At 44.0% G+C, this 24937-nt stretch overlaps 1 protein-coding gene across 1 annotated transcript; it reads left to right on the top strand.

Annotated features, from left to right (window-relative positions):
* The first annotated feature begins 1054 nt into the window (after positions 1 to 1054).
* Positions 1055 to 24020, top strand: src (v-src avian sarcoma (Schmidt-Ruppin A-2) viral oncogene homolog). The gene is made up of 12 exons (XM_026367912.1): positions 1055 to 1445; positions 15820 to 16081; positions 16203 to 16302; positions 18115 to 18213; positions 19027 to 19130; positions 20201 to 20350; positions 20467 to 20622; positions 20707 to 20886; positions 21055 to 21131; positions 21234 to 21387; positions 21603 to 21734; positions 22287 to 24020. The coding sequence occupies exons 2-12, from the start codon at positions 15829 to 15831 to the stop codon at positions 22493 to 22495; spliced, it is 1614 nt and encodes a 537-aa protein (XP_026223697.1). The 5' UTR covers positions 1055 to 1445; positions 15820 to 15828; the 3' UTR covers positions 22496 to 24020.
* Positions 24021 to 24937: the final 917 nt, after the last annotated feature.

Consider the following 24937-nt stretch of genomic DNA (forward strand, 5'->3'; position numbering starts at 1 on the left):
GTCAGATGAATGTTTACTGTCCCAATGCGTCTTTCCTAATGCAAACACAGGTGATAGGCAAATAAGACATATCTCTGTGAATATGAATTCAAATGAAATAACTTTACTACTTTACTACTTTTCATTCAACTCCCTGACAGTTTTCACCTTTTAGCTTTTACAACATTCAGCCATCATGGATTATTAGTTTGTTGTTTCTTGTCCTTCGTGTATTCATACTACAGTTCTGTCTGCACTCAGGTGATCTAATTGTGTCTGGTCTGTTTTCACTTTAAAAACAGACCTCACTTTTTTCAAACTGACAATTCAATGTTTAGAGCCCCTGCTGCCAGATAAAATAAATTAATAAAAGGGGAGTACTTCCTATAGGTACGTCCTCGGCTCTGGGGATAACGACGCACTACATGGTGCTGTAGTGTGTAACGATGTTTAGTTACAAACTTCAGTCTTTGAAGTGATTCCTTTTTCTGCTGCTTTACGTGTCCATTTATCAGCACCAGTTGATTAATCATATTTAGATCATTCACACCTAAACATTGGTTGAGAAATGATGCATTATAACTCTATAGATTCAAACTGTGTTGTAGACATGATATCTCATCTGAACAGTAGATGACAGCATTGTGCCACCAGGACAGAGCACACACACACACACACACACACACACATATCATCTATGATGTATATGTGATCTTTAAATTCAGCACAAGTGAGACAGGATCTGTTGTTGCTGTGTGGTGGTCCAGATCAGGACCCTCTCATGTCAACACACCTGTGTCTTGTACCTTAACCCCACTGTGCCAGTTAAATCTGAATAGTACAACAACCTGAAAGCTCTGACTTCAGTTCAAATCTGATGTGAGGGAGTTCATCATCATCTACGCGGAGCCACCCTGAGCCCGCACTCTCAGGTGAGGCGGGGCTTGCGTGGAGCGCCATTCAACTAAATAGCAGGTCAATTGTGCGTGAAACGTCCCACCAATCAGAGGGCGAGCAGGCTCGGGAGTGCCCGCCCCTCGCTGCCTGGATCACCTCGCAGTGTTTTGGTCGGGATTTGGTGTTGGCGCACAGCAGCTGACAGTGAGCCGCTGCCGCACGAAGCCCCGGCGATCTAGCCCGAGCAGGTGATGCGGTAATACGGCTGAGTTAGCCCTGTGTGCCAATGATACATATTTCCTCAGCCTCGGAGGATTACCCCGTCGTGACCTCACCGGGCGGCACCTCCACTTGAATGGGATTCCTCATCGCCTCTCTGTCGCTCGTTTTGGCACCGACTGTCTCTCCTCCTCCTCCTGCTCCTCCTGCTCCTGCTGCCGCCGCTTCAAAGCAGCGGTTTTAGGATCTGTGAGCCTTTTCCTCTCTCTCTTAATGGTTTGATGCGAACCCGGCCTGTTTGACCGGCACTAGAGACACGACGCCAGATCTCCGGCAGCCCGCGCGTCAGGGTGAGTGTCCGCCACTTGTTGTTTTTAACTGCGGATGACTTGAGTGGTGACGGGCGCACAGGAGGGGTTCATTCATCAAGTCAGGAGGGGTTTGATCCGAGGGCTGCTGCAGCTCGTCGTGTGGGGATGGATGTTCAAATGTCACATTTGCTGTATGACCTACATTTTCTAATAGAATCGATTGAGTTACTAATGATTAGCAGCTGGAGGTCACACTGTAGTCTTCTCACTCTTCCACCTGATTAAACCACTGGTAGCAGCTGAACCACACTAGTCTGTGAGTTCCAGTGAGTCACCATCAGAGCTCTGGTGAAATACCAACCACCTTTGATTTAGGCTCCACGCTGTGCTCCACACTCTGATGTGATCTGTTGTACTCTTGGGAACATGTGTCTTCATCTTACGGCACTTTCAACTGTGCACATTCAGGGTTGGAAGAGAACTTGCTCCATTCTCAAGACAAAGTGAAACGAACAGCAGCTGCAGTGTGACTTGTTATAGGGGCTGTGTGTGAGTGAGCAGGTCAGTGGAAACAAATGTCAAACTGTGACCTATATCTTTTGAACCCGGCGTACTTGCTCCTGCTTGTTCACTCCGATTTTGCTTCCCAGAATTCCCACACACTTTAAGGACATGGGTGTCATATGCTTAGGATTAGTCTCTCCCACTCAGCGTGACTCAAAAGCCAGATATTGACTCTAATGTGGTGGTAACTAATAATAGAAAAGACTAGGTATTTGTAAGATTCATTCCTCCGTACTGTCTGTGTAAACTGGACTCTCCCAGTCAGACTGCTGATCCGGGATGACTTCACAGATCTGCTAACTGCTGTCATCTAAAAACAAAATGACACCCGGTCTTTAGCGTCTAGACCAGATTTACTCCCAGCTGCTTAAATATTGGTCCGTCATTTTGTGTGAGACATCTTTTCTATGATGACAATCGAGATACAACACAGTCCTTCTCCTCGTGACACGCACGCACAAACACACACATGCTCGAACCTGCTTTACCACCACTGCATGTGTTGTTGCAGCTTTTTTTTTTGATCTGCCTTAAACCTAAATGCAGCATATAAACCCACGGCTTGTTTTTTCCGTCTCAGTAATCCTTTACAAAATCTGATACATTTCTCCAGAGATGTATTTCAGTGTTTTTTATGAAAATAAAATTGCTATTACATTTCATTATCAGTAGTGTATTAAACTAATCCCCCACAGATTTTGCCAGTGTTTGTATTTTTCTGCATTTTCCTGAAGGAATTAGGCTGTTTGGCAGCAGGCGGGCAAAAACATATTATATCCCATGGATTCAATATCCTTTAATTCAAAATTGAGCCAGTGACATGCAAACTGATGCTGAGGATGCAACTCTGTCGAGTATGAACACAACACAGCACGCATGATGCCTGTTTTTACCTTGTTTTTATTAGACATTGTGTTCATTTCATGTCTAACATGGTCTCAAGAGGAAACACTGTCGAGTGCATTCGCCTGCTGTAAAACCAAGACCGAGTGTTGTTGGTTTCTCTATTTTTCTAGCTTTTTAGTGTGAATTCAACACCAGGCCATGCAGCCAACCAGCCTGCGAGAAGCCTTTCCCAAAGTGGTACGAGATGGTGCATTGTACTTCAGGCTGCCAGATTTCAGGGTTCTCGGAGGGGGGACCTAATGCTCCTTGGAATCTCATGAATGCCTCCCAGTGAAAGCCGTAGATGTTTATGTCAGCTTCTGTGAGATTGGTGGAAAGTGGCTCTCGAGGCTTGAAATTCCTGCTAATTGGCAACGTGGCTGTGGACTGGCCTCTTTGTTTCCTCTTATACTGGAGTGGTCTGTTTGTCACGGTGATACACTGGGTCCTGGCATCAATGAACTGCTTGTTTTCACCGCCATCCAGCCCCAGAGAATCAGCGGCTCACTGAGACAAGTCGCTTCCAGTTTCAGACATTGCCTTTGTGCACCTACTCCTATTCACAAAGACGGAAAGGGACAATTTATAGGGGGGGTCTATAGAGAGAGGTTCCGGCCGAGCATTTAGCTGGTGAACTCTGAACATTAAAGTGACCTGAGCCGTTGTGTCAGACGCTGCTCTACTGTACAGTAACTGGCAGTTTGCTGAGTTCATCTTTTGATCTAATGAGCGTCCCACTTTTCTTTAGGTCAGCCGAGGATTAATTGGCATTGATCACTGAGGACATATTGGTTTATGATATTATAAAGCGGAACTAGCTTATTGGCCAGAGGACAGGGCTCACAAAGGATGACAGTAAATGAGCCGGGGCTCTAGTAATGATGGTAGTAGATGTGCGTCTTGTTTGCTGAAACAACACTCTGTTCCCTTTTGGCTTTGGAGCACTTAACAAACAAAACACTTGTCCGATGCCAGGATCAACTCCTATTTAGCCTGCCAGCGCCATGTGCAGTAAGGGAGACAAGGAGAGAGGGATTGTATATCTGAAAGAGGGGCATGAGATTTGTGATGGCTTCCCACTGACCAATGCCTTCTGAATATTTAATGTCGCAGATACGAAACTTCTGTCGCTCTGGCCCAGATTCTGTGCTAATTAGTGCCCAGCTACGTTCAAGGGCATTTGGTTTAGCATGGGAATGCCAGTGCCACCTGTTCTGCCGCTCTTTTTCCCTGTCTCATGCCTCTCTCATCCTGTCAGCCTGTCTGTCTCCCTCTGTTTAGGCTTTATGTGTCAGTGGCCTAGTTTTAAATCAGTCGCTGTGCACTTGCTAATTCTGCTTTAATGCCCGTGATGTATTGTATGACTGAGTTCGTGTCCGCAGGAGAGAAGTACATGTTCACGCTGTTAAGACACGAAGCCATAAAGCCGCCCATTGCAGGCAGTTGAATGATAATGAAGCAGAACTGAAGTGCTCTGACATATCCCTCCAAGCTCTCTGTCAGAGGGGCCTGTGCCTGCTCGCTATTTGAATGAAGTATCTGATAGTGGTTTGATACAGACAAACAGAGGAGTTCTTGTATCCTCACAGGATCCCTGGCCACTTCCTGTCCCTCTGCTCTGGGAACAGGCCAGGGTGACACAGGCCACTCATCCCCACTCAATCCACCCACTGTCGCCTCTGTGGAAAAGCGATCACTCTCACACCCTCATTCCCATCACTTCGTGCACGTTTTTCTTGTGACAGGAAAAGGCGTCTTTGGCATTTAGAGAGATGCCTCTATGCGTGGCTTTGTGTAGGCGCAGCTGTGCGAGCCTGGTCGGGATGATGAGATGCTGGGAAGAGCACATGCTGCCCCCCCCGCCTCTATTAAAAGCTCTCTATCCTTCGAGAATCACTGCAGTATATGTTGACATGGGAGTTTTCATGCAGATCGTGTACTTGCAGAGATGATCAACTCGGTCAGACCTTTTCATTGAGCCACACGATGCACTGAAAAGCAGATGTATCCTGTTCAGAGTTACTACAGAAAGGAATCCATTGGAACAGAAACAATTAGTTAATTGATTGACCTGAAATAAATCTGCATTTGTCTTTTAATCCAAAATGCCAAACTAACAAAATCACCTCCTTCAAACCTTCACAGTTGTGTTTACTCCTTCTCTTTGATCTTTTATCATCTGAACATGTTTGAGGTTCAACTGAATGGTTAAAAGAAGTTGTTTTAAGTTTTAAGTTTTCGATTTAAGAAACAATTTCCCAACATTTTCTAAGAACAGGTGATGTACGTACTTAGTAGTAAGATTTGTGATCTATACCGAAGGTAGTCTCAGCTAGTACATTGCAGAACAGGCTCTAAGATAGGCCGTAAAACAGAACACGAAGGAGTTTCTCACTCGGTAGAGTCACTTTTACAGCACCTAAGCAAGTAAATTCTGAAGGTTCGAAGAAGGAAAAGATTTGTTATTTTTATTTTCAATATAATTTCCTAGCACCATTTTTGGTTTGTGAAGAAGAAAATGTGATCCCAGGATGAAACTGGCTTGGTTTTCACTCCGACCACCTAGAAAAGTCTGCGGGGATTCAGGTAATACCTCAGAATCTGGGTGATTGTTTAATGTATGGAGTTAAGAAGGGTCACTGTAGGTCACCGTATTGCTTTACGGAGAGTCAGCACTGTGAGTCATATGTAATACATGAGACTCACAGGCTGGAGCTACTTTAAAGGCAGTATTTTTACTGTTTCATATCACAGAATGACCATAATATATCTGTGGGAGGTTGCTAAACAATACCAATGACTCACCCATTATTTTGCCAAGTGCTGTATTTTCTCAGTTTCAGATTGGGCTTTACAGCTCCCAGTCACCAAGAGCCTCGCTGGTGTTCGTAGACAGACTCACTTCCCACCTACTTGAATCTCTAGTTGGACTAATGAACACCAACTGTATTGTTATCTAAGCGCTTTATATCAGGACATATTTGCAGTATCTTATCTTTTGAGGTTATTTTACACATGTCTAAACTGATAGAGTGACTTGACCCCTACCACCACCACCCCCAGCTCTGACCAGTGGGGTGACCCTCCGTGTGCTCTGGTGGTTTGGATCTGGATGACAGGGCATCTTCCTCTTTCCTCATCCATTGCAGTTAAGTGGCCCCACCCTCCTGTATCTTAAGAAAACTCCAACCGCACCAACAACCCTTGCCTCTCTGCTGATTGCCTCACAGCCAGTGTCTAGTTTACTGCTTCACCGCCCAACTCAGCTGGATTTGAATATTGAAATAAAGGGCTGCTGAACAAAGGGGTGGTTTAAAAAAAGATGGAGGAAATCACCTGAGTGTTGGGGGGCCTTGCCCTCCAATCCGTTATGGAAATGTCATGGCAGGGAGCAGTTATGTTTTGATGATGAGGCGTGACATGGCCACATTTTAAAATTCTAATGGCAAACCCCTAGTGAGTGATTCATTTATTTGTCTATCTTCAAGGAAGCGTGGCCGTGTACTGCCATCTTTGTGTCTTGTTTTTACTTTGAATGCAGCCAAGGCAGATATAGAAATGTTGAAACAGCATGCTTTATTTATACTACTGCAAGTGCACATAGGCACAGTGGTTGTGCTGTTCTTCTTCTCTTAAAATGTTTTGTAGAACTAGCACTGACAGTTTTTCACACTGAAATATTCAGTTTTGTCAGTGAACGTATCCCCCTATCATTGTTAAACACGAATAGATCTTATTGGAGAAAAGCTAGAATCAGCTGATGATCAGCCACAGCATATAACTCAGCGTGCATTTAATTTGTGATGACAATAAACACTCTCTGGTTTAGAGCTTTTTCATGCCAGGATGAACAGCCACAGTGTGTGTTCTGACCTTGGTTCGCATTCTTGTTCGTAGGTAGAGTGTAACATGACTGCTTGATGCTACTTTCTCTTTCCCTGACAGCAGGTAAAGGGAATGCATTTGGGGGTGGGTGGCATGTGTGGCTCGAGGGCAGCCTGTGCATCTGAACATCTTGGGCCGATAGTGTCTCTACCTGCTTCCCCGTGCATTCCTGTTTTGGGCTGTGTGAGCAAGAGAGGAGTTGAAACTCGCTTTGTCTTCCACTCTGCATTCCTCAGCAATGACTGGGCCCAGACTGCACTGCCGCAACAAACCTAGAAACATCACAATCCACACACACACACATACACACACTCTCACCTGGCTCACTTTTTCATATTTGTTTCCGTTAGTATATTTAGTGTCACTATATGTTCTCTGATCCAGCATTTTCAGTTGTATTTAATTTGCAGAACTCTCTATGTTATATATCCCCCCAGGGTTAAGCCTTAGATTTCAGGGCTGAAGGGATTTCTCTTATTGCCTGGCTAAGCAGATGAGAAGTTAAATGGTGAGAGCCCTAGGCTGCTGGAGCATGAGGCACATGAGAGTCTCTGTGGACTGGAACAGATCAAATGCAGGCTCTTTGAAATGTGAAGAGAAGGGGTAAATTTGAGGATTTGCTATCACAGTACTTGGAGCATTAATAGACCCATATGATGTTGTGGAAGACCTGGAGTGTCCGTGATGCTGTCACCAGCTAGTGAAGATGCCTTTTCTATTTCAAGCAACATTTTCTGTTCTGTTTCAGTATTTTCTTACTTCTTTGAGATGACTGCTAGCTCAATAATATTTGGAAAGCAGGAAATAGATGTTTTTTTGTTCTCCTCGCTTGACATACTATATGACTGACACAAGAGAGAAATTGAAATCCTTTATTTCCAGCATTTCCCACTGGAAATCTCTTGAAAGGACTGGATAAAGAAGGGGGGAAAAGAGCACGGGCAGGCTTGAGTAGGGGGTTAGGAAATCCAAAAGCCCCTGAGGATTATCGTTCTTTTCCTCCCATCCTCCATCTTGCTCCCTCTCACTCTCTCTTCTCCATTTCTTGTTTGAACACATGACTACAGCTCATCAGTCTCAGTTCACATAATGACCATATTTAGATGAGAGCAGCAGCAGAGGAAAGGATACAGTACAATGCTGATGACGTAGTAAAGCCCAAATGAAACACAGCCTAGATGTAAGTCATTAACAGAAGAGCAGATTTCAGATTTCATCAACAATACGTTCACACACTGTCAACATAATACATCCATAGGTCCCTTGACAGTAGTCATGGTAATGTGCACGCCACGGATGCCTCAGATCTCAGTTTGTCAGGAGGAGAAGTAGGTGCTGCAGCTGTAGAGAGCTGAATTCATTACGTCACGTGCGTGTTAGCCTGCATTCCAGTAGCATCAGTATTTCAGTAGTGCATAGTTCCTTGTAAGAAAATGACGACATATCTTCAGCTACTACACTAAATTAGAGGTAGGTATTAACTCTCTAGGTATTAGAGAAATGTTAAACTACAGCTCTAAAAATAAATAAAAAATATTACGAAACAAAAAATACAAATTAATATATTAAGAAGAAACAGCTGGGACGGCTACAGTCCACATATTAGCTGTGTGCTCACAAGTGCCGTTGACCCGTGCTGTGGAATGCTTCAAGTAGATATTATCTAAAAATGATCATCTCTATTTAATACCCAGAGACTGAAGAGGTTTCCAACGTGTGGAAACCATCATCAGGGGTATAACACACAGCAATAACTCTAAAACGTTCAATTGCAAAATGGCAACTGTTGGTTAATGTGCCGGACTTTATTTGCTGTTTTGTAATAAACCCAATGAGCTAAGCAGAAGAAATTATAGTAATGTCATCTGTCTATCTGGTCTGAGCCATATGTGTCACACCCAGTCTAGGAGGGATAGTCAAGTGTGAGTTAAAGCAGGTGCAAGAGCCTGACTGTGTTGTGTTTTGTTTGATTTTGCTTTTTGGCAAGTCCACATTTAAAAGTAATATAGTGAGAACAAGCTCACATAGTCACAGGGAGAGTCTGGTACTTTGTATGATTTGAGTTAGATACTGTAGACGTTACATGACCGGACAGATCTGAGCTCTAGACCAGTGTGGAAGGGGGATCTTTGTATGTATGTTTTCAGTGGGTCCCACAGTAATGTGGCTTCTTGGCCAGTTGTAATGACAGTGTTCGGGTGAAGTGCAGCCTCGTGGGCTTTGACCTGATGTAGGGGACGGAGTGGGTGCTGCTGGGTCCAGATAAGCCGAAGGTGAAAGAAAGCGAGAGAGTACCACATTCAAACCAGGGTCTGGTAGTACCGAAGAGTCCACATTGCTTCCTGACTTCTAAGAAGAAGTAGTTGGTCACATTGACAAATTAAACTTGTGGGAGTTGACAATATCAAGTTTGTCCATGTAACTAGTTAGCAGTTAGCTTAGCATAGAGACGAGGGGAACGGGGAAACGGATGGAGTGGATCCACATTTAAAGCTCACTAATTTAGCCTTACATTCGTTCAAGACACAGTTCTCTGTGGCTACCTTCGAACTTACTATGGCACACTCATTTCCAGTCTTTATCTTATGCTAAGCTAAGCTAATCAGCGTTTCATTTTGCATTATATTGCCTGTACAGATGGTAGTGGTACCAAGCTACTCATCTAACACTCAGCAAAGAAACTAATGTGTTTTTCTGACAAATGTGGAACTGTTGCTTCACTTTAACATGTTTCAGTAGGTCTCTTTTGCGACTGTTTCATTTCCCACAAGACAACGCATCACCTCATCTAAAATGGCCCAGATACAGTATTTTCTTACTGAGCCTCAATCCCAAAATAATTTCATGTATGTCATGCTCAGATTAGGAACAGGGGATAACAGAAAATCCATGAACCTGCAGTTGGTGCCAGCAGTATTTGTTGTTTGGAAGTGGACGTGGAAAAAAAAAAAAATTCCTCTGTAAGCACAGGGTTTAAGACAGAGCGGCCAGCTGCTCGGCTGCACCAGCCCCGAGATGTCATATGATTGCAAGGTCGGCTTCGCTGTGGTGTTTGGCAAACAAAAGGTGATCAGAAATGTTAGGTCACTTTTTTTAGCGATAATACCAGTGGTGAGAATTGTGCACACAATGAAAGGGATAAGTGCTCACAGCCTCTGATCCTATTATAGAAGCCAGAGCACTGCAGGCTCCTGAGACGCTGGGAAAATGGGTAAACATGATTTTTTTTTTTTTTTATGGGAATGCTCCTGTGGTATAACTAACAACACTGCAATGGAAAGAATTTCATCAGGTGATTGCACCTTCTCGCGCTTTCTCTTACCCTCCTCCTCTTTGTGTGTCTCTCCCATATGTTTTCAGGAAGTCACAGAGCGCACGTGATTTTAGAGGGCGATGACGGAGCCCTTGATAATCGTACCTTTTTCTTTATCAAACAGGCAGGCAGCATTCTCTGAGTCTTTTGGCCCAGAAAGTCTGTGTGCAACTATCCTACATCTGTGCAGTTTGTTGGTTTGTGGAATGCTTGGAATCACCTCCATGGCAACAGCCGGGGCAGTGTGTGTGTGTGTGTGTGTGTGTGTGTGTGTGTGTGTGTGTGTGTGTGTTTGTGTCGCTGTGTGTGTGCGCGTGTGTGTGTAGCGGTAAATATTGACTTCACCACCTCCCCATCCCTGTGTCTGTCCGTGACAGGAGTACAGGGTACACACACTTTATCCAGGTCTCAGCAAAGTCCTACCACCGGGGGCGTGTGTTTACCTTCAGGCTTCCAAAAAATGGAGGAGCTTTCTGGGTCTGAGCGGCCCACAGTGTGAATTAGTGCGTACCTGCAGTATAATGGAGATGGGAATCCAACAACTTTATGACAAGCGCTCATCTTAGCACTTTGTAATGATCAACCTAATGAGGAACAGTGTGGATGGATACCAGTCAGTTGCTGAAACCGGTGTGGGGGTAGTACTGGTGTGCAAACACATCTGAGCAGCCATTTCCTCTATTCATGTTTGTTGAAGGAGAAGAGAAACAAGATGACATTCAGCTACACCCAATGTTTGCTCAGAACTAGGAAGCGGCCCACCTGTTGTGCTACATGACAACGAGCGTTCACTTACTTAATCAAAGCTGTGCGGCTATGTTGTAAACCATTCTGGGTGCTCAGAGTGGAGATTCTTCACACTGTTTCGGAGCAGCAGATGGATCTGTTGAGGCAGGATATGAGAAATACTAGTAGGACAAGCAGCAAAATAGCCGAGGCAGCATTGGTTGAACCCGTCTGTCCTGTCTTGTCACTGCAGCGCTCGGGTTGTTTGCAGGCCCCAGATGGAATGTCATCACAGTGTTTTAGCGAATACGATTAGGGAGTAGATGTTGATAATCTGGACAGAAGCGCGAGCAGACAAGCAGGGCTGGATTATGTTACAATTGGTGGCTGGTGACGTTGGAGCCAAAGCCTCCCCACTCCCCCCCCACCCCCCCACCCCCCCTCACTTAGTAATTACATAGAGAGCATTTAGATGAAGGAATACATCCCCCAGGCTGACATTAAGGATCAAATGCACTCACTCGCACAGGCACAGACACACATCATACACTCCCTGTTGACACACACACACACATGACGCACATAGAATACTTCCTGAACCGCATGAGTTGCTGCTGTATGTTGAATGAGGTTGTAATCAGTCATGTGTTAATTTGCTTGTGCTGTTCTGATTTTGACAATGAGTACAGCCTGCCCATTGATCCACTTGAATCCCCGTTCTCCAGCACATGTGAACACAGCACACGCATTTTAGACCTTTGATGTCTGCCTATACAAATGCAATAATAACGGGATGTTATCTCAGTGGAGCACGGCACCTCTTGTTCTAACATGTACAAGGAAAGACGACATGCAGACGAAGACCGTGGACATTTATGTTAGGCAGCAGTATTTTCATCATTCTGATCAGAATTTGACTTCTTTTCCTGATCGAGCTCAGGTCATCACTATCAGTATCTCAGCTTGGAATGTAGTCTGTGCTAGATCACCGGGGTAAATGATCTACAATAGCTTTCTACCATTCACCTGGCTGTCATGTGAACCCCCCAGAACCCCAACCCCTCTGGTGCACACACAACCGTTGGGCTGCTCACTTTGCATTTTTTAAATACCTTGGATGGAATAGATGAGGCACTGCCCCTTTAACTTCAAAAAGATTATTTTAGAGGTTATCTGTCTCTTTAACCTCAGCCGCAGAGCAGGGAGCTGACAGACATGATAGAGCCATTAATAAATAAAAGTAACACTGAATGAGCACACACACATAGAACCTAATAATTCTAAGGTCATGATTTATTATACAACACAGACATGCATAGATTTAGTGATCATCAGACGAGCTCATGGAGAAATGAAAGTGTACAGTGTGACAAAGTAAATACACAAGTTAGAATAGCTTAATTACTCATTACATTCGACCTGTTTCCTCAGGCTTTAAAGATTATAGATCGTCAAAACACGCCCAATACATGTATCCAACCACGGGCCAATAGCAACAAGCACTGTGAGGTAGAAGAGAGGGGTCTACTGCAAATGTCACCACAAGTCATAACCCGCCTGTACACGAAGTAGAGTTTCACCATCTGCCTCAGCGTTGCTTTGAGTTTGCTTCAGCTTCGTACTGGAAATCTCTTATTAGACCTGCATACAGAACATATGAAGCAAGTGGGTTCAGTTTTGAAGTGCATGACTGTTTGATCCTACCCAAAAGATGAAAAGATGTTTTTTTTTGGGGGGGGGCAAAAGCAGAAGCAGAAGAAGAAGAAGAAGAACAGAAAAGGTGTCAATACAAAGTCTGTGTTGTAGCAGGATGTTGTCATGATCCTGCCCTGACAAAGGCTCCATCCGTGAAGCACGTTAGTGGATGAATGGTGCGTCCTCTTTTCTTTAACAAGAGGTTACACTTCGGGTATTGTAATTGTTTTCCTTTCATATGAAATGAAAAAGTGAGCAAAATAATGTGCAGCATCCCAGCGGCAATATTAAAAGAGTATTCCCATTTGCCAAAAGCCCAGGAGACTTGAGGGATTTGGAGTTCATTGCCAGATCTTATGCATAATTAAGCAAATCCCCCAGCCACCCATCCAGCCACACGCCCAACTTGCCAGAGGGATTTTTATGCAGCTCTGCCTTTCAGACAGTAGGTGCTAGTTACAACCTCAGTCCTATAGGAGGCCTCGATCAGTACCCGTTTTCACAAGGTACTGCACACGACATGATTCCACAAAATGATTTGGTTTCCTTTATTTCCATATTTCCTGCTAGCTGTTAAAGCTCATACTGTAAATGCGAGGATATGACAGCCTTTAAGCCACAGGCCACTATGTCTTGTTTATACTGCCTGTTGGGAGCAGACAAAAGATGGCTTTGTTAAAAAAAACAGAGCCTGAAGAAATGTTTCTGTTTCTGTATTGTCTTCCCTTTCCAGGAGTTCAGTGTCTGAGCGTCTGGCTCAGACACTGTTGTGTTAGGACACTGTTGGCCAAAGGAAATGAATTCTATTTTGTATATTTACAAAAGTTTGGCTAAAATGGGTCTTCTTCATGTGTTCCCACATATCAGATGCTGTGTTCATATTCAGCAAATGAGCATCAACATTATTTAGGAGTGGTCTGTCCACACAAAGTGTTATTTAAGCATCATCTGAGTTATCTCATTAGGTGACGTCCCTTAAGTGAAAGTGTCATGATTAAGAATGGGAGAAGGCTTTAACACAGCCGCCGACTGGCTGACATCATCTCCACAGCGCTCTGCCCCAAATGGCTTATTAACCGTGCAACCAGTCTGCTGGGCGAAAACACAAAACAAACAAAGGGCAAACTCCCCCCCAGCCACCCGTCATCTTTGTGCCTGCTCCCTTGTTACATGTGCTCGGATGCAGCCCCCTTCTGCGCAGACATGCCCTAAGGGAGAGATATCGACTGTCCGGCCTCATTGGCTCCCCCTTCGCTTCCTCGCCCTCCTCCCCCGCCTTTACCATTTATGGTGCCAACCAAGAATGAACCCCCATGTTTTAACCCCGCTCCTTGCTCCCCTCCTCTTTGGATTTAGCTTCGTCCTTCTTTAATATTTATTTCTCAGCTGCATCAGTGCTTTTCTGGCTGAGCTTGCACTGTACTGTACATCCATAGGCATCTATTAAACTGACTGAAAACACACCATTAAGCCTTTGTCTCAGTTGTCTCTGCTTCCTCTCCACTGGCAGAGGAACATACAACTGAGCAAACATCCAAAATGACTGACAAGAACCAGCGACAGCATCACTAATTTCCCTTGCGTGGCTGGCGCACTGCACTCTTCTTTGTGCAACACATTTTCCACCATATATCAGTGCATCTCTGTGACTGCGAGCACGGCTGCTGTATTGTAGCTTGGTTCTGTTCTTATTTATTAGATTAGACTGTGCTAGTGAAGACTGGGCTCATAAACAGGCTGTCTCCACCTTTACATCCAGCAGATACACAGTCAGGCAGGCGACATCAGGAGAGGGTTGAGTAGCCTGACTCCCCCACATCCACTCTGACCCTTGTCTGCTTATCTGGGCTCCCAGTCCACCCCACTTTAGTGTGTTCTGTAAATTAGCATTTCCTAGCGGACCCCCTGTGGCTATAGCTGCCCATGATGCCATGGGCTTGAGTCCCTAAATTATCCATGTCTTAGTGTAATGATTTCCCTCTACTAAGCTGTGATTAGAGCTACTTCATGAGCCTGAGTAGGCGGTAAGCTGAATAAATAAAAAGAAACACAAAAATCCAAAAGTGCCCTCTTGACTTTGGCCTGCTGGTCTCAACAAGTCTTGGTAGACTTTAAAAAAAAAAAATGTTTTATGGGGTGACCACACTAAATGAAGAGTGTCACGTTTGTGCTAAATTCTATAGTGTATATGTGTTCATGTGTAGGCTTGATGATATTTTATTTAATTTACATTTACATTTACATTATTCATTGATATTATTTGTAATAATGAGAATGAATTTCAACCTTAAAATTGTTGAGTTCTCCTTGAGCTGAAGGTTCTGCATTCTGTTCTAATCATAAGACTTGCCCCCTCCTGTCTCTGGTAGGGGGTGCACTAAAGGTGATCACACAGAGTTTAGGGTGGGTTATGGTGCCCCTGGCCATCGCTTGCCCACTGATATTAGGATTCCATGTGTATCACACAAATGGATCTAAAGAGTTGCAACTAATGACTCATTATGAATTATCCCATTTTGATTATGTTTCAATTAAATCTCAGATAATGTGAATAGTGTTCATTATAAGTGAATCAAATGACAATGAATAATGTGAGTGGAGCTGAATTAAATCTCACTTCTCCTTCTATGGAGCACTCCAACACCACTCAGCACATTGTTTTGGTTTTTCTGGTCACATCTGTATTGTTTCAGTTTACTGTCAATTAATGACAAGTTTATGTTAACATCATTATCTGCTGCTCCCAAGGCCAAAAAAATCAATTAATGGTTAAGGTGAAGCTACTGCAAAGATAAATAGTGCAACAGTTTTTGCTTCCCACGTCATGATTAAAGTACCATGAATGTGAATAGGCTTGGTGGGAGCTTCACTGAATAAATAAACTAAGTCATCTCTAAACGATGAGGTGGAATGAAACCAAAAGAATGACAATGACACCACAAACTGCTTCTCTGTGCATCTGTGTCTGACACATGTGCACGCAGGCATGTGTGGCATGTCTGCCGTGTGTGTGTGTGTGTGTGGATGGATCTCATATCTGTGTTGAAACCAAAGAGCTGCAGCTGCTCCACAAGTTTTGCCTCATGTGCTCTACATGACACTGTGTCTCAGGGGATTTAGAGCTGCGATCCCCAATCTGGCTTTGGTTTCTGCATCTTGCCTTGTTGCAGGTTTTTTTTCCAAGGATCACATTCTAGGAAAATGACATAAGAAAGCAGGTCCATTTGATGCTAAACTATGATGTCATTTATCTCTTACAGAGCTGTGAAATGGAAGTTTAATGAAGTGTTTTCTTGGTCTGCGGCCTTACAGACTTTTTTTCCTCTGTCTTCGAATGTGCTACAGGCCTTGGCAATGGGGGCATCCAAGAGTAAGCCCAGGGATGAAGGCAAACGAACCCGCAGCCTCGAAGGCAACCTCAGCTCTGGAGGGGGGGCTGGCAGCCATCACCTGAACTCCACTCAGCAGTCCTTAACACCTAACCGCAGCCCTACTATGGACAGTGGGCTCATTGGCAATCAGTCAGTGGGCAATAAAGCAGAGCTGACCCTGTTTGGAGGCGTGGACAGTAACAATGTCACCTCTTCTAACATAGCCACACTAGCAGGTGAGAACCTCAGTTCTAGTCCTTAGCCCTCATTTTTACACGTAGTGTTGAATTGTATAGGTAGTGTTAACTGTGTTTGCAATATTCCTTTATCAAAGCCCAAATCTTCTCGTTCTACCAGGAGGTGTGACGACCTTTGTGGCACTGTACGACTATGAGTCTCGAACAGCCTCTGATCTGTCTTTCAGAAAGGGCGAACGGCTCCAGATCGTCAACAACACGTAAGAAGAATCCAGAAAACATCCACGCATCCCTTATTTATTCCTCTCATGCTCTCACATTTACAAAACAGTAAACTCGAGAATAGTACAACAGGGCTTCGCTGTACGGCGTTTGAGTGACGAAGAGTGACTGCACAGACACACGTCCACACTGTCTGTCTGAGCTGCTGCTCACTTGTTTGACTGGTTGCTCTGCACCTCCAAATGCATGTCACCTGTCATCTCTCTGAAACCTCCTGTAACCATAGGAACGAGCTTCCCGCAGCAGACTGTTTTTCGTAGGTGCCAGCTGACACGTTTCTGCATTCATTTTAATTTCATTCAGAAAAGTTTCACTAAGGCTGATTACACCTCGCTGCTTTCACGGTGACATATAATTCCTGAGAAGTAGATGCATCATGAGACCTACTTACTCATGCTTGTTTTCAAAATATGGGTCTCCTGTATGAATCAATAGAGGTGCACTGAACCATACATTGTTGTGCAGCACCCCCAGTGTTGCTTTCCCACCAGCAAACTGTTGACCTAGAAGGCAGGGGGACAATGGTGGTTTATTGCTGCATCTAGCCCCGTAAGCCAAAGACCTGGATCGTTATTGGGTCAAGTACAACCAGAAGCTATGAAGCTATCAGTTAACAGGTTATCACAAAGTCGGTGTCAGACAGGCTCATCTTAGCTTTTTGATTTGTCCAGTTTAATATAATAAATAGCCATGCATCGTGACCACAAAGGCTTTTAGTATCAGAATATTTATGAGAGGAGTGTAGCGGTTTTAATATTCAGACTGAAACCACAACCTACACGTCCATGTCCCCTCGCCATCCAACCTGTCCAGAGTACAGTACAGTCTAAGTCATTCATGTTGTGAGGCGTTCAGAGACAGTATAGAGTGTAGGTGATCTGTGTTTGTTTCACCTGCATTCTGTTTGAATTTCACTTAAGATGATTGTGTCCTTATTTTCAAGTGTTGTAACTATTTAAATATTTTAGATTTATGCATATGCACTGCTATATTGTCTCTTCGTGAGTCTGCTGTGTTCTCTGCCACTGCTTATGATGTGCTCTCTTTAACCCCTTTCTTTTTCACTATTTCCCTTCTCTCCTCCATTTCTCTATCATAAACCATCACATTTTTTTTTATAGGAGGAAGGTGAACTGCAGGTTTGTGAAGCTCCTCTGAAACTGTATTTGAACGTGCTTGTTTGCCTGCGTGTTTGAATCACCTGAAGCGAATACATTTGCACTGTCTCACTGCTCCACTAGAAAAGTCACAAACCACATAACTCTGCCCAGGCCCCACAGTCCCTCCATACATTAGTCAAGGGAAGCTGGTGTGAAGCCTTGCAGCACTATAATCAATTCAGAGCAACTGAAGGCACTTCATGAAAACAAATTATAAGTTTACTTAGACTTTTCTAAGCGAGCCTAGTGCTGCAAAGCTGCAGCAGCTCACTCCCTTACAAAGTGTAGGATACATGCACCAGCCCTCCCTCTTGTCATACCCACATGAATGCATGTTTGTATATAATTACATAACTTTCAAGTAATATTTTTTTTTTAAGTAGAGACACTTGGGCTTGGGATTTATCAAGCTTCTCCAGGAGCCAAGACCTCAAATACTGCAGGAAGTGCTTAATGTGAATTATTGTCATGGACAAAAACACACAGTGGATGTTAGTGTGATAAATGACTTTATCTGCTCTCTGAGATGCTTGATAAACACCAGCCCTTCGAATCACAAAAACTGCTTTATTTGTTTGGGATGTCTGATGAGCTTCTGCAAAGCCGTGTGTCATGGTTTCATCGTTGCAGAGAGGGGGACTGGTGGCTGGCGCGCTCCCTGACCACTGGAGAGAGCGGTTACATCCCCAGCAATTATGTGGCTCCATCCGACTCCATCCAGGCAGAAGAGTAAATCCCTTCATATTTTTCCTCTTTTATCTGTTTTTCACCAAGCACGTGATAGGATTGAAGCTCAAATGTTAGATACTTAAGGAGGAACTCCTTGTTTTTATTTCGGTGAATTTGAAATGAGTCCTCGAAGGTGACGGTTTGACATTTTGATCACATGGTAGCTTAGCTTAGCATAAACACTGGGAACAGGGGAAACAGTTAGCTCAGCAGAGTCTCAGCTGGTGGACTGGCAACGACAACAAGATTCCTGGAAGTCACTGTGCCCCATCCACCCACCCCAAGAAATAGTCTCATCCCTGATGCTTTGCATTAGTCGTCAAGCTGATGTTATTAGACAGAACCAGGCTAGTCCTGTCTTTCCAGTTTTTATTCTAAGCTAAGCGACTGCTGTCTGTAGCATCATATTTACTGTACTGTGAGATGATCAATCCTCCCAAGTCTTGGCTGGAAAGTAAATAATCATGTTTTGACTGTAGTACATTCACTGCTTTCTGCTTGTGGCGCATATGCACTGCTGATCTTTACGTACTAACCTGCTTGCTTATAAAATCAAGTCCCATAAACTAAACTTTTTTTAACCACTCCATTTCTCCATTCTTGCTTCTTGCTCCACCAGTAATCTCAGACTGACTGTAGAGTCCAGGTAAGCAGCTGCTATTCTGTGGGCATTCCTATGGCATTGGTGTGGAGTGGAGTGTTAAACTCAGCTCATGCTTCGTCATGGTATCTCCTCCATCCACGTTAATCTTCTCCCTCTCTCAAAGACCTGCTCTCATGGTGTGTCTGTGTTTTCTCGCTCGACATCACCAGGTGGTACTTTGGCAGAATCACGCGTCGCGACTCCGAGAGGCTGCTGCTCAGTTTAGAGAACCGGAGAGGGACTTTCCTCGTGAGAGAGAGCGAGACCACCAAAGGTAAGCATGTGGACCCTACAGAGAGGCAAACTCATCACTGAGCAACAAAATATATTCATATCCACAATGTGTACAAAGTCTTGTTTACTACATTTCATGAGTTTTTGACATAAATCATATCATTAATCAAGGCCAGTAGGTTAATTCCTGTAGGGCTGCTTGTGTTAAGAATTTAAAATTACATAGAATTATAGAAATGTTAATTTTCCTCAAGCTAAGACATGTTTTGCCGTAGACAATCAGTGATTCTGATTGGAAAGTGTTGAACTGACATTGCACTGTGTTGCACATTTCTGTTAAGCAGAACTATTTTTAAAAGGGCCTCAGGAGTGTTCTGACTTTTGGCATCCTCAGACAATAGCCTATGACACGTCTTCCTAAAAATGCACCAAGGAGAAGGCAAATTTCTTTTAGCAGTGAGATGTCATGCCCCACTGCTCACTGTGGATACTGCTGTGCCGTGGCAGCCGTGTGGCAGCGTGGGTGCAGAAGAGAGACGAATCGGGCAGATGGGAAAAGGTTGGACGTGACACCCGTGGGACTCGGTCTAGAGATAGTTCTGAAAGGCAGGCAGCTGCTCTGCTGCAGCAAACACAGTCCCTGTGGGATCAGCTGGCTCTGTGGGTTTGGGTGTGATGTGCGCACATGTGTGCAGTACAGGATTCCTGTTCTGGGATATTTACAGGATGAAGGAGGAATCAATAGAAAGTGAGTGGATAGGTGAGCGGGAGTAGTGGGGAGGCACTAGGGTGGGTGAGCCAGACAGAATTAGGTCAATGTGGAACTGAGGCTGACGGCTGTGCAACCTCAGGCCATATCACGCTATTCAAACAAGAAGAGAAGGGGGGAGGCATGCCTTGAGCTGCTCTGTGGTTCTGTTTTCACTGGACTGACGCTGCCCTCTGGTGGAGTAGTGACCACACTGTCCTCAAAAGAAACTAAAGTCTCATTATTTTTCTTTTTCTACCAGCTCATCATTTGCATAATTGTAATGTTATTTTAAATAAAAAGCCATTGTGCGTCATTTTATGTCACTTCTTCATGTCATATTTGCTTTTATGCTTCACCAGGTGCCTACTGTCTGTCAGTGCTGGACTACGACAACACCAAAGGGCTGAATGTGAAGCACTACAAGATCAGGAAGCTGGACAGCGGAGGCTTCTACATCACGTCACGCACGCAGTTCAGCACCCTGCAGCAGCTGGTCAATCACTACCGCAGTGAGTTCTCATGTGAAAACCAATTTTTTTAGCATGCTGTCCCATAGAGGAATACTTTATGACAAATGATGATGTGCACTTTACCACTGACCACGCTCACTGTCTTTCCTCTCCAGAGCATGCTGACGGACTGTGTCATGCTCTAACTGACATTTGTCCTGTACTGAAGCCTCAGACTCAGGGCTTAGCCAAGGATGCCTGGGAAATCCCCAGGGAGTCCCTGCGTCTTGACCTCAAGCTGGGACAAGGCTGCTTTGGAGAGGTCTGGATGGGTAAGCTGTGTTTTCATCTGTTTCTTGAAGAAACTTTACATGTCCAATCACAAAGACGATAAAAATAGAAATTGCATTTATCAGGAACATGGAATGGTACAACGCGGGTGGCAATCAAGACCCTGAAGCCTGGCACCATGTCTCCTGAGGCTTTCCTCCAGGAAGCTCAGGTCATGAAGAAACTGAGACACGAGAAGCTGGTTCAGCTCTACGCTGTGGTGTCTGAGGAACCGATCTACATCGTCACAGAGTACATGGGGCAAGGTCAGTATGGACTTTTTACACTGTGACGGTTTTACAGCTTGGCTAAGGATGCAAAGAACTTTCTATATGATAATATTATATCAGGGAATTAACGCTAAAGAAGAAAACCAAACATGACCCCTGTAGCTCCCAGTTGAACTAACCTACAGCGTGTGTCCTTGCTAACAGGGAGCTTGCTGGATTTCCTGAAAGGAGACATGGGCAAGATCCTTCGCCTGCCTCAACTAGTGGACATGGCCTCACAGGTTGGTACCAAAATAATGATGTGCTAATGTAGCACTGAAAATCCATTCAGAACTGTATCTTTAGTTTTTCAACAATCACAAACCCTTCATCTTTCTTCTCAGATTGCTTCAGGGATGGCCTATGTGGAGAGGATGAACTATGTGCACAGAGACCTCAGAGCTGCCAACATCCTGGTGGGAGATAACCTGGTTTGCAAAGTGGCTGATTTTGGTTTGGCTCGCCTCATTGAGGATAACGAATATACTGCCAGGCAAGGTAAGACCTAAAGTCGACAGTGGAGTCGTCCCAGTGTGTGAGTTATGAGCACATCAACCAAAGAATGAGATTTTTTTTAGGGATTCCTGCCTCTTATTCTGAGGAACCACTGTAGAATCAATGATTATGAAACTTCAGGCGCTGATGTTTGTCGCAGTACTGTATGTGCTAAAGTGACATCATTTTAATCTGCTCATGACCTCGTCTTGTTTCAGGAGCCAAGTTTCCCATCAAGTGGACTGCTCCCGAAGCGGCTCTGTACGGTCGCTTCACCATCAAATCTGACGTCTGGTCATTCGGGATCCTGCTGACTGAACTGGCCACTAAAGGCAGAGTGCCCTATCCAGGCAAGGATCTTTTTTTCAGGACTTGTCAGTCTGACGTGTTATAGGATGGGTTCACAATCTTCAGGAACCCATATGAACCATGAACAGGTTCCTCTCTCTGTCCTCCTTACCTGCATACACTGCCCAGGAATTAGAGGGTGGATGCCCAAACCTAACTGAAAGACCTGTTTCAGTGTTGAGATGTGTATATGACTATTGTTTTAACACTGGAACAATTGCGAACCTGTCTTGTAACCTGTTTATTTTTAGACTGAGATCCGCAACACTCCTTCCTGCCTCTTTCCAAAATCATTGGCACTCAGCTCTGAGAGACTGTTTTTAAAGCAATGCACTAAACTTTGGTATTACTGAGTCCATTTTACAAGGCTTTGTCATTCCAACCAGCACCAGATTGTGTGCACAATGCTTTTATCACCTGGAGTCAGGTGCTGACGTTGTGTTCTACCAGTCCAAGAGTACGACTGTGACGAGGAGCCTATGAGTCATAAACAATTACAGTTCAAACTGATTATCGTCAATTCCCGGCATCATATCTTTCTTTTTCCCTCCCAGGTATGGTGAACCGGGAGGTGTTAGACCAGGTGGAGCGTGGCTACAGGATGCCATGCCCTGCAGACTGCCCTGAATCCCTGCATGAGCTGATGTTGACCTGCTGGAGAAAAGAGCCCGAGGAGCGGCCCACCTTCGAGTACCTGCAGGGCTTCCTGGAGGATTACTTCACCTCCACAGAGCCTCAGTACCAGCCAGGAGATAACCTGTGAACTGGGCCAAATGAGGATACGCGCACGCTTTATGCATGTGCTAAACTGAGCATGTGGATCTGCGTTATACAGAGCATGGACGTGTGTGTGTGTGTGTGTGTGTATGGGTGAGGGGATGTACGTACAGTATAATGTGGCAGCAAGACAACAGCAATCTGGGAACAATCAGTAATTATATGACATCAGAGAGCATCACTGGGAGATGAAACTGACCAGCAACACTCAGTCCCTGGCTCTTTCCAAAGCCATTGTCAGTCACCCCTGAGGGACTAAATTGTGGTGTGACCGAGTTCATTCTTGTTTGTCAACCCAGCCAGCACCCTATACAACCAAGCAGGTTTTTCTGCCTTCCTTGTGTTTGGACAGTATTTTTATAATATACATTCCCCAGGCACTCTTCCTGTAACAGGTCACCTGTCTGGTCTTGTGGATTGGCATCTTCAGTCGATTTTTACTTTGTCTTTCAAATACTATGTCAAACACGCTCAGACTCTGTCTTCCAGTTGCCACTTGAGCAGCAACTATTTGAAATGTACAATTACTCATCAGGATGTTGTGGATCTTAAAATGGTTAATTTAGTTGTTAAACCTGGATCGACTGGATTTCTTTTTTTCTTTTCAGTTTGTACTTTATAACCATAACCACGCTTCCCTTGTGCAACACTGAAGTGAGTTTCGCCCAACTGCTGTGAGATTTTGCTTGAGACTAACACCCTTGATTTCCCCACAAATTGGTTTATCGCTGTGACCAACATACAGTACTGTACAGCTCAACACAAAGAAAAAGTAGGGGTAGAGTTTGAATCTCTATTTTCTAATTGTGACTTTTCTTATAAACAAATGGCTACTGATCACCGACGGTCATCTCAGGATGGAGAAGAGTCGAGCTCTGCTGCAAGGATTTTTGTGCCAATGAAAATCTCTTTGGGATTCTATTCTTATTGTGTGAAAGTGTATTTTACTACTCTGAACTTTTCTTAAAATGAAGTTTGAGTTTTGTCCGCTGAGAATATGTTGCTTGTCTCATAACAATGTATCTCTCCTGCACCCTGGGTACAGTACCAACTGTCTCGCCAACAGTTTCAAGGTGTCAATTTTTTCCCCTAAGCATTCAAATTAAAAATCAGGTGAACCCTCTTTCAGTTCTGACCTTTATTAATATAAAGATCTATATTTTTAATCAGCTTCTGCACTTGTTTTCCTGGTGTATCTTCGAGCACACTGGAGATGTTCAGGTTGTTGTGGTTATGCTTCCTGCAGCCTGTAGGGGGCAGACCAATAATATTTCTCATGAACTGCATATACAGCAAATAAATTGGCATCTTGAAACGTAATTGTAAATATTCTTAATGCTAATATGTTTTGTGTATATCATCTTTATAATTTATTCCTTTTAAATTAACCCAACTCTTTATTTTGCTGTCATTGTCCAAACTTTAATGTGTCTGGTACTTTTACGATACATTGGACAGTAATGTTATCAAATGAATATATATTATAGGCTTATAAACACTTTTACGTTACATTTTTTGTGCACGTATCTCTGTTTAACGTATCTTGGTTGTACATTTTTTAATATGACAAAATCAGAGAACTAGCTCTATATTCCCTGACAATTTTTGTACATCAACAATTGTTCTGCTTCACTGATCATCTACCAGCAGTACTCCTTCCCTTAATACAATCAAAACCACAAATGTTTACATGGTGATAATCTTCAAATCATGTTTGTACTGCTATGGAGACTGATACACGAACAGTAATCCTCGCCTAAGTTTTCTGTTTTTCTGACCACACCTGACCAACGTGAGGTGCGCGTGCTGCCTTTCCCTCTACGTCCGTCATCGTTCAGCTGTATGATCTGCCTCTCCACCTTGGATTTTGTTAAGCACTACTGATTATGATTAAATTACTCCATTCAGGAGATGACATGACTGCCACAAATGGAAGGAGCTTGATATTTGTGTAGCGTCTACTGTGTCCTGTGGACATGGGTTATGCCACAATGAATGCATTGATCAGCATGGGTGCTGTCAAGGGTCTGGCATCCCCGTCTTCTTTCCCAGGCCTGCGTCAGTGAATGTTTCTGAACAAAACATGGAAACGGTGCACGTAAAGGGTCATATTAACTGTATGCGGCCTTGCTTACAAGCCAAGGACATTTCCTGTGGGGTTCTGTGGGTCTCCTATTTGGCTATGCAGATATTTTTCTGTGATATTCCTAAAATACACTGGCCACTACATTAGTTACACCTGTACAATCTAATCCAATTCCATACAGCCGCTCTGCAATGAATTCATAGTGGGTGGTGGAGTTGTACTAGAGTGCATCATACTGTACAGGTGTGTCTAATAAAGTGGCCAGTTTAATATATATCTATACATATATCTATATATATATATATACACACACACACAAATACACACACTTTTCTACTGCAT

This window comes from Anabas testudineus, chromosome 7 (assembly GCF_900324465.2).
Source record: "Anabas testudineus chromosome 7, fAnaTes1.2, whole genome shotgun sequence".
Taxonomy (NCBI): domain Eukaryota; kingdom Metazoa; phylum Chordata; class Actinopteri; order Anabantiformes; family Anabantidae; genus Anabas; species Anabas testudineus.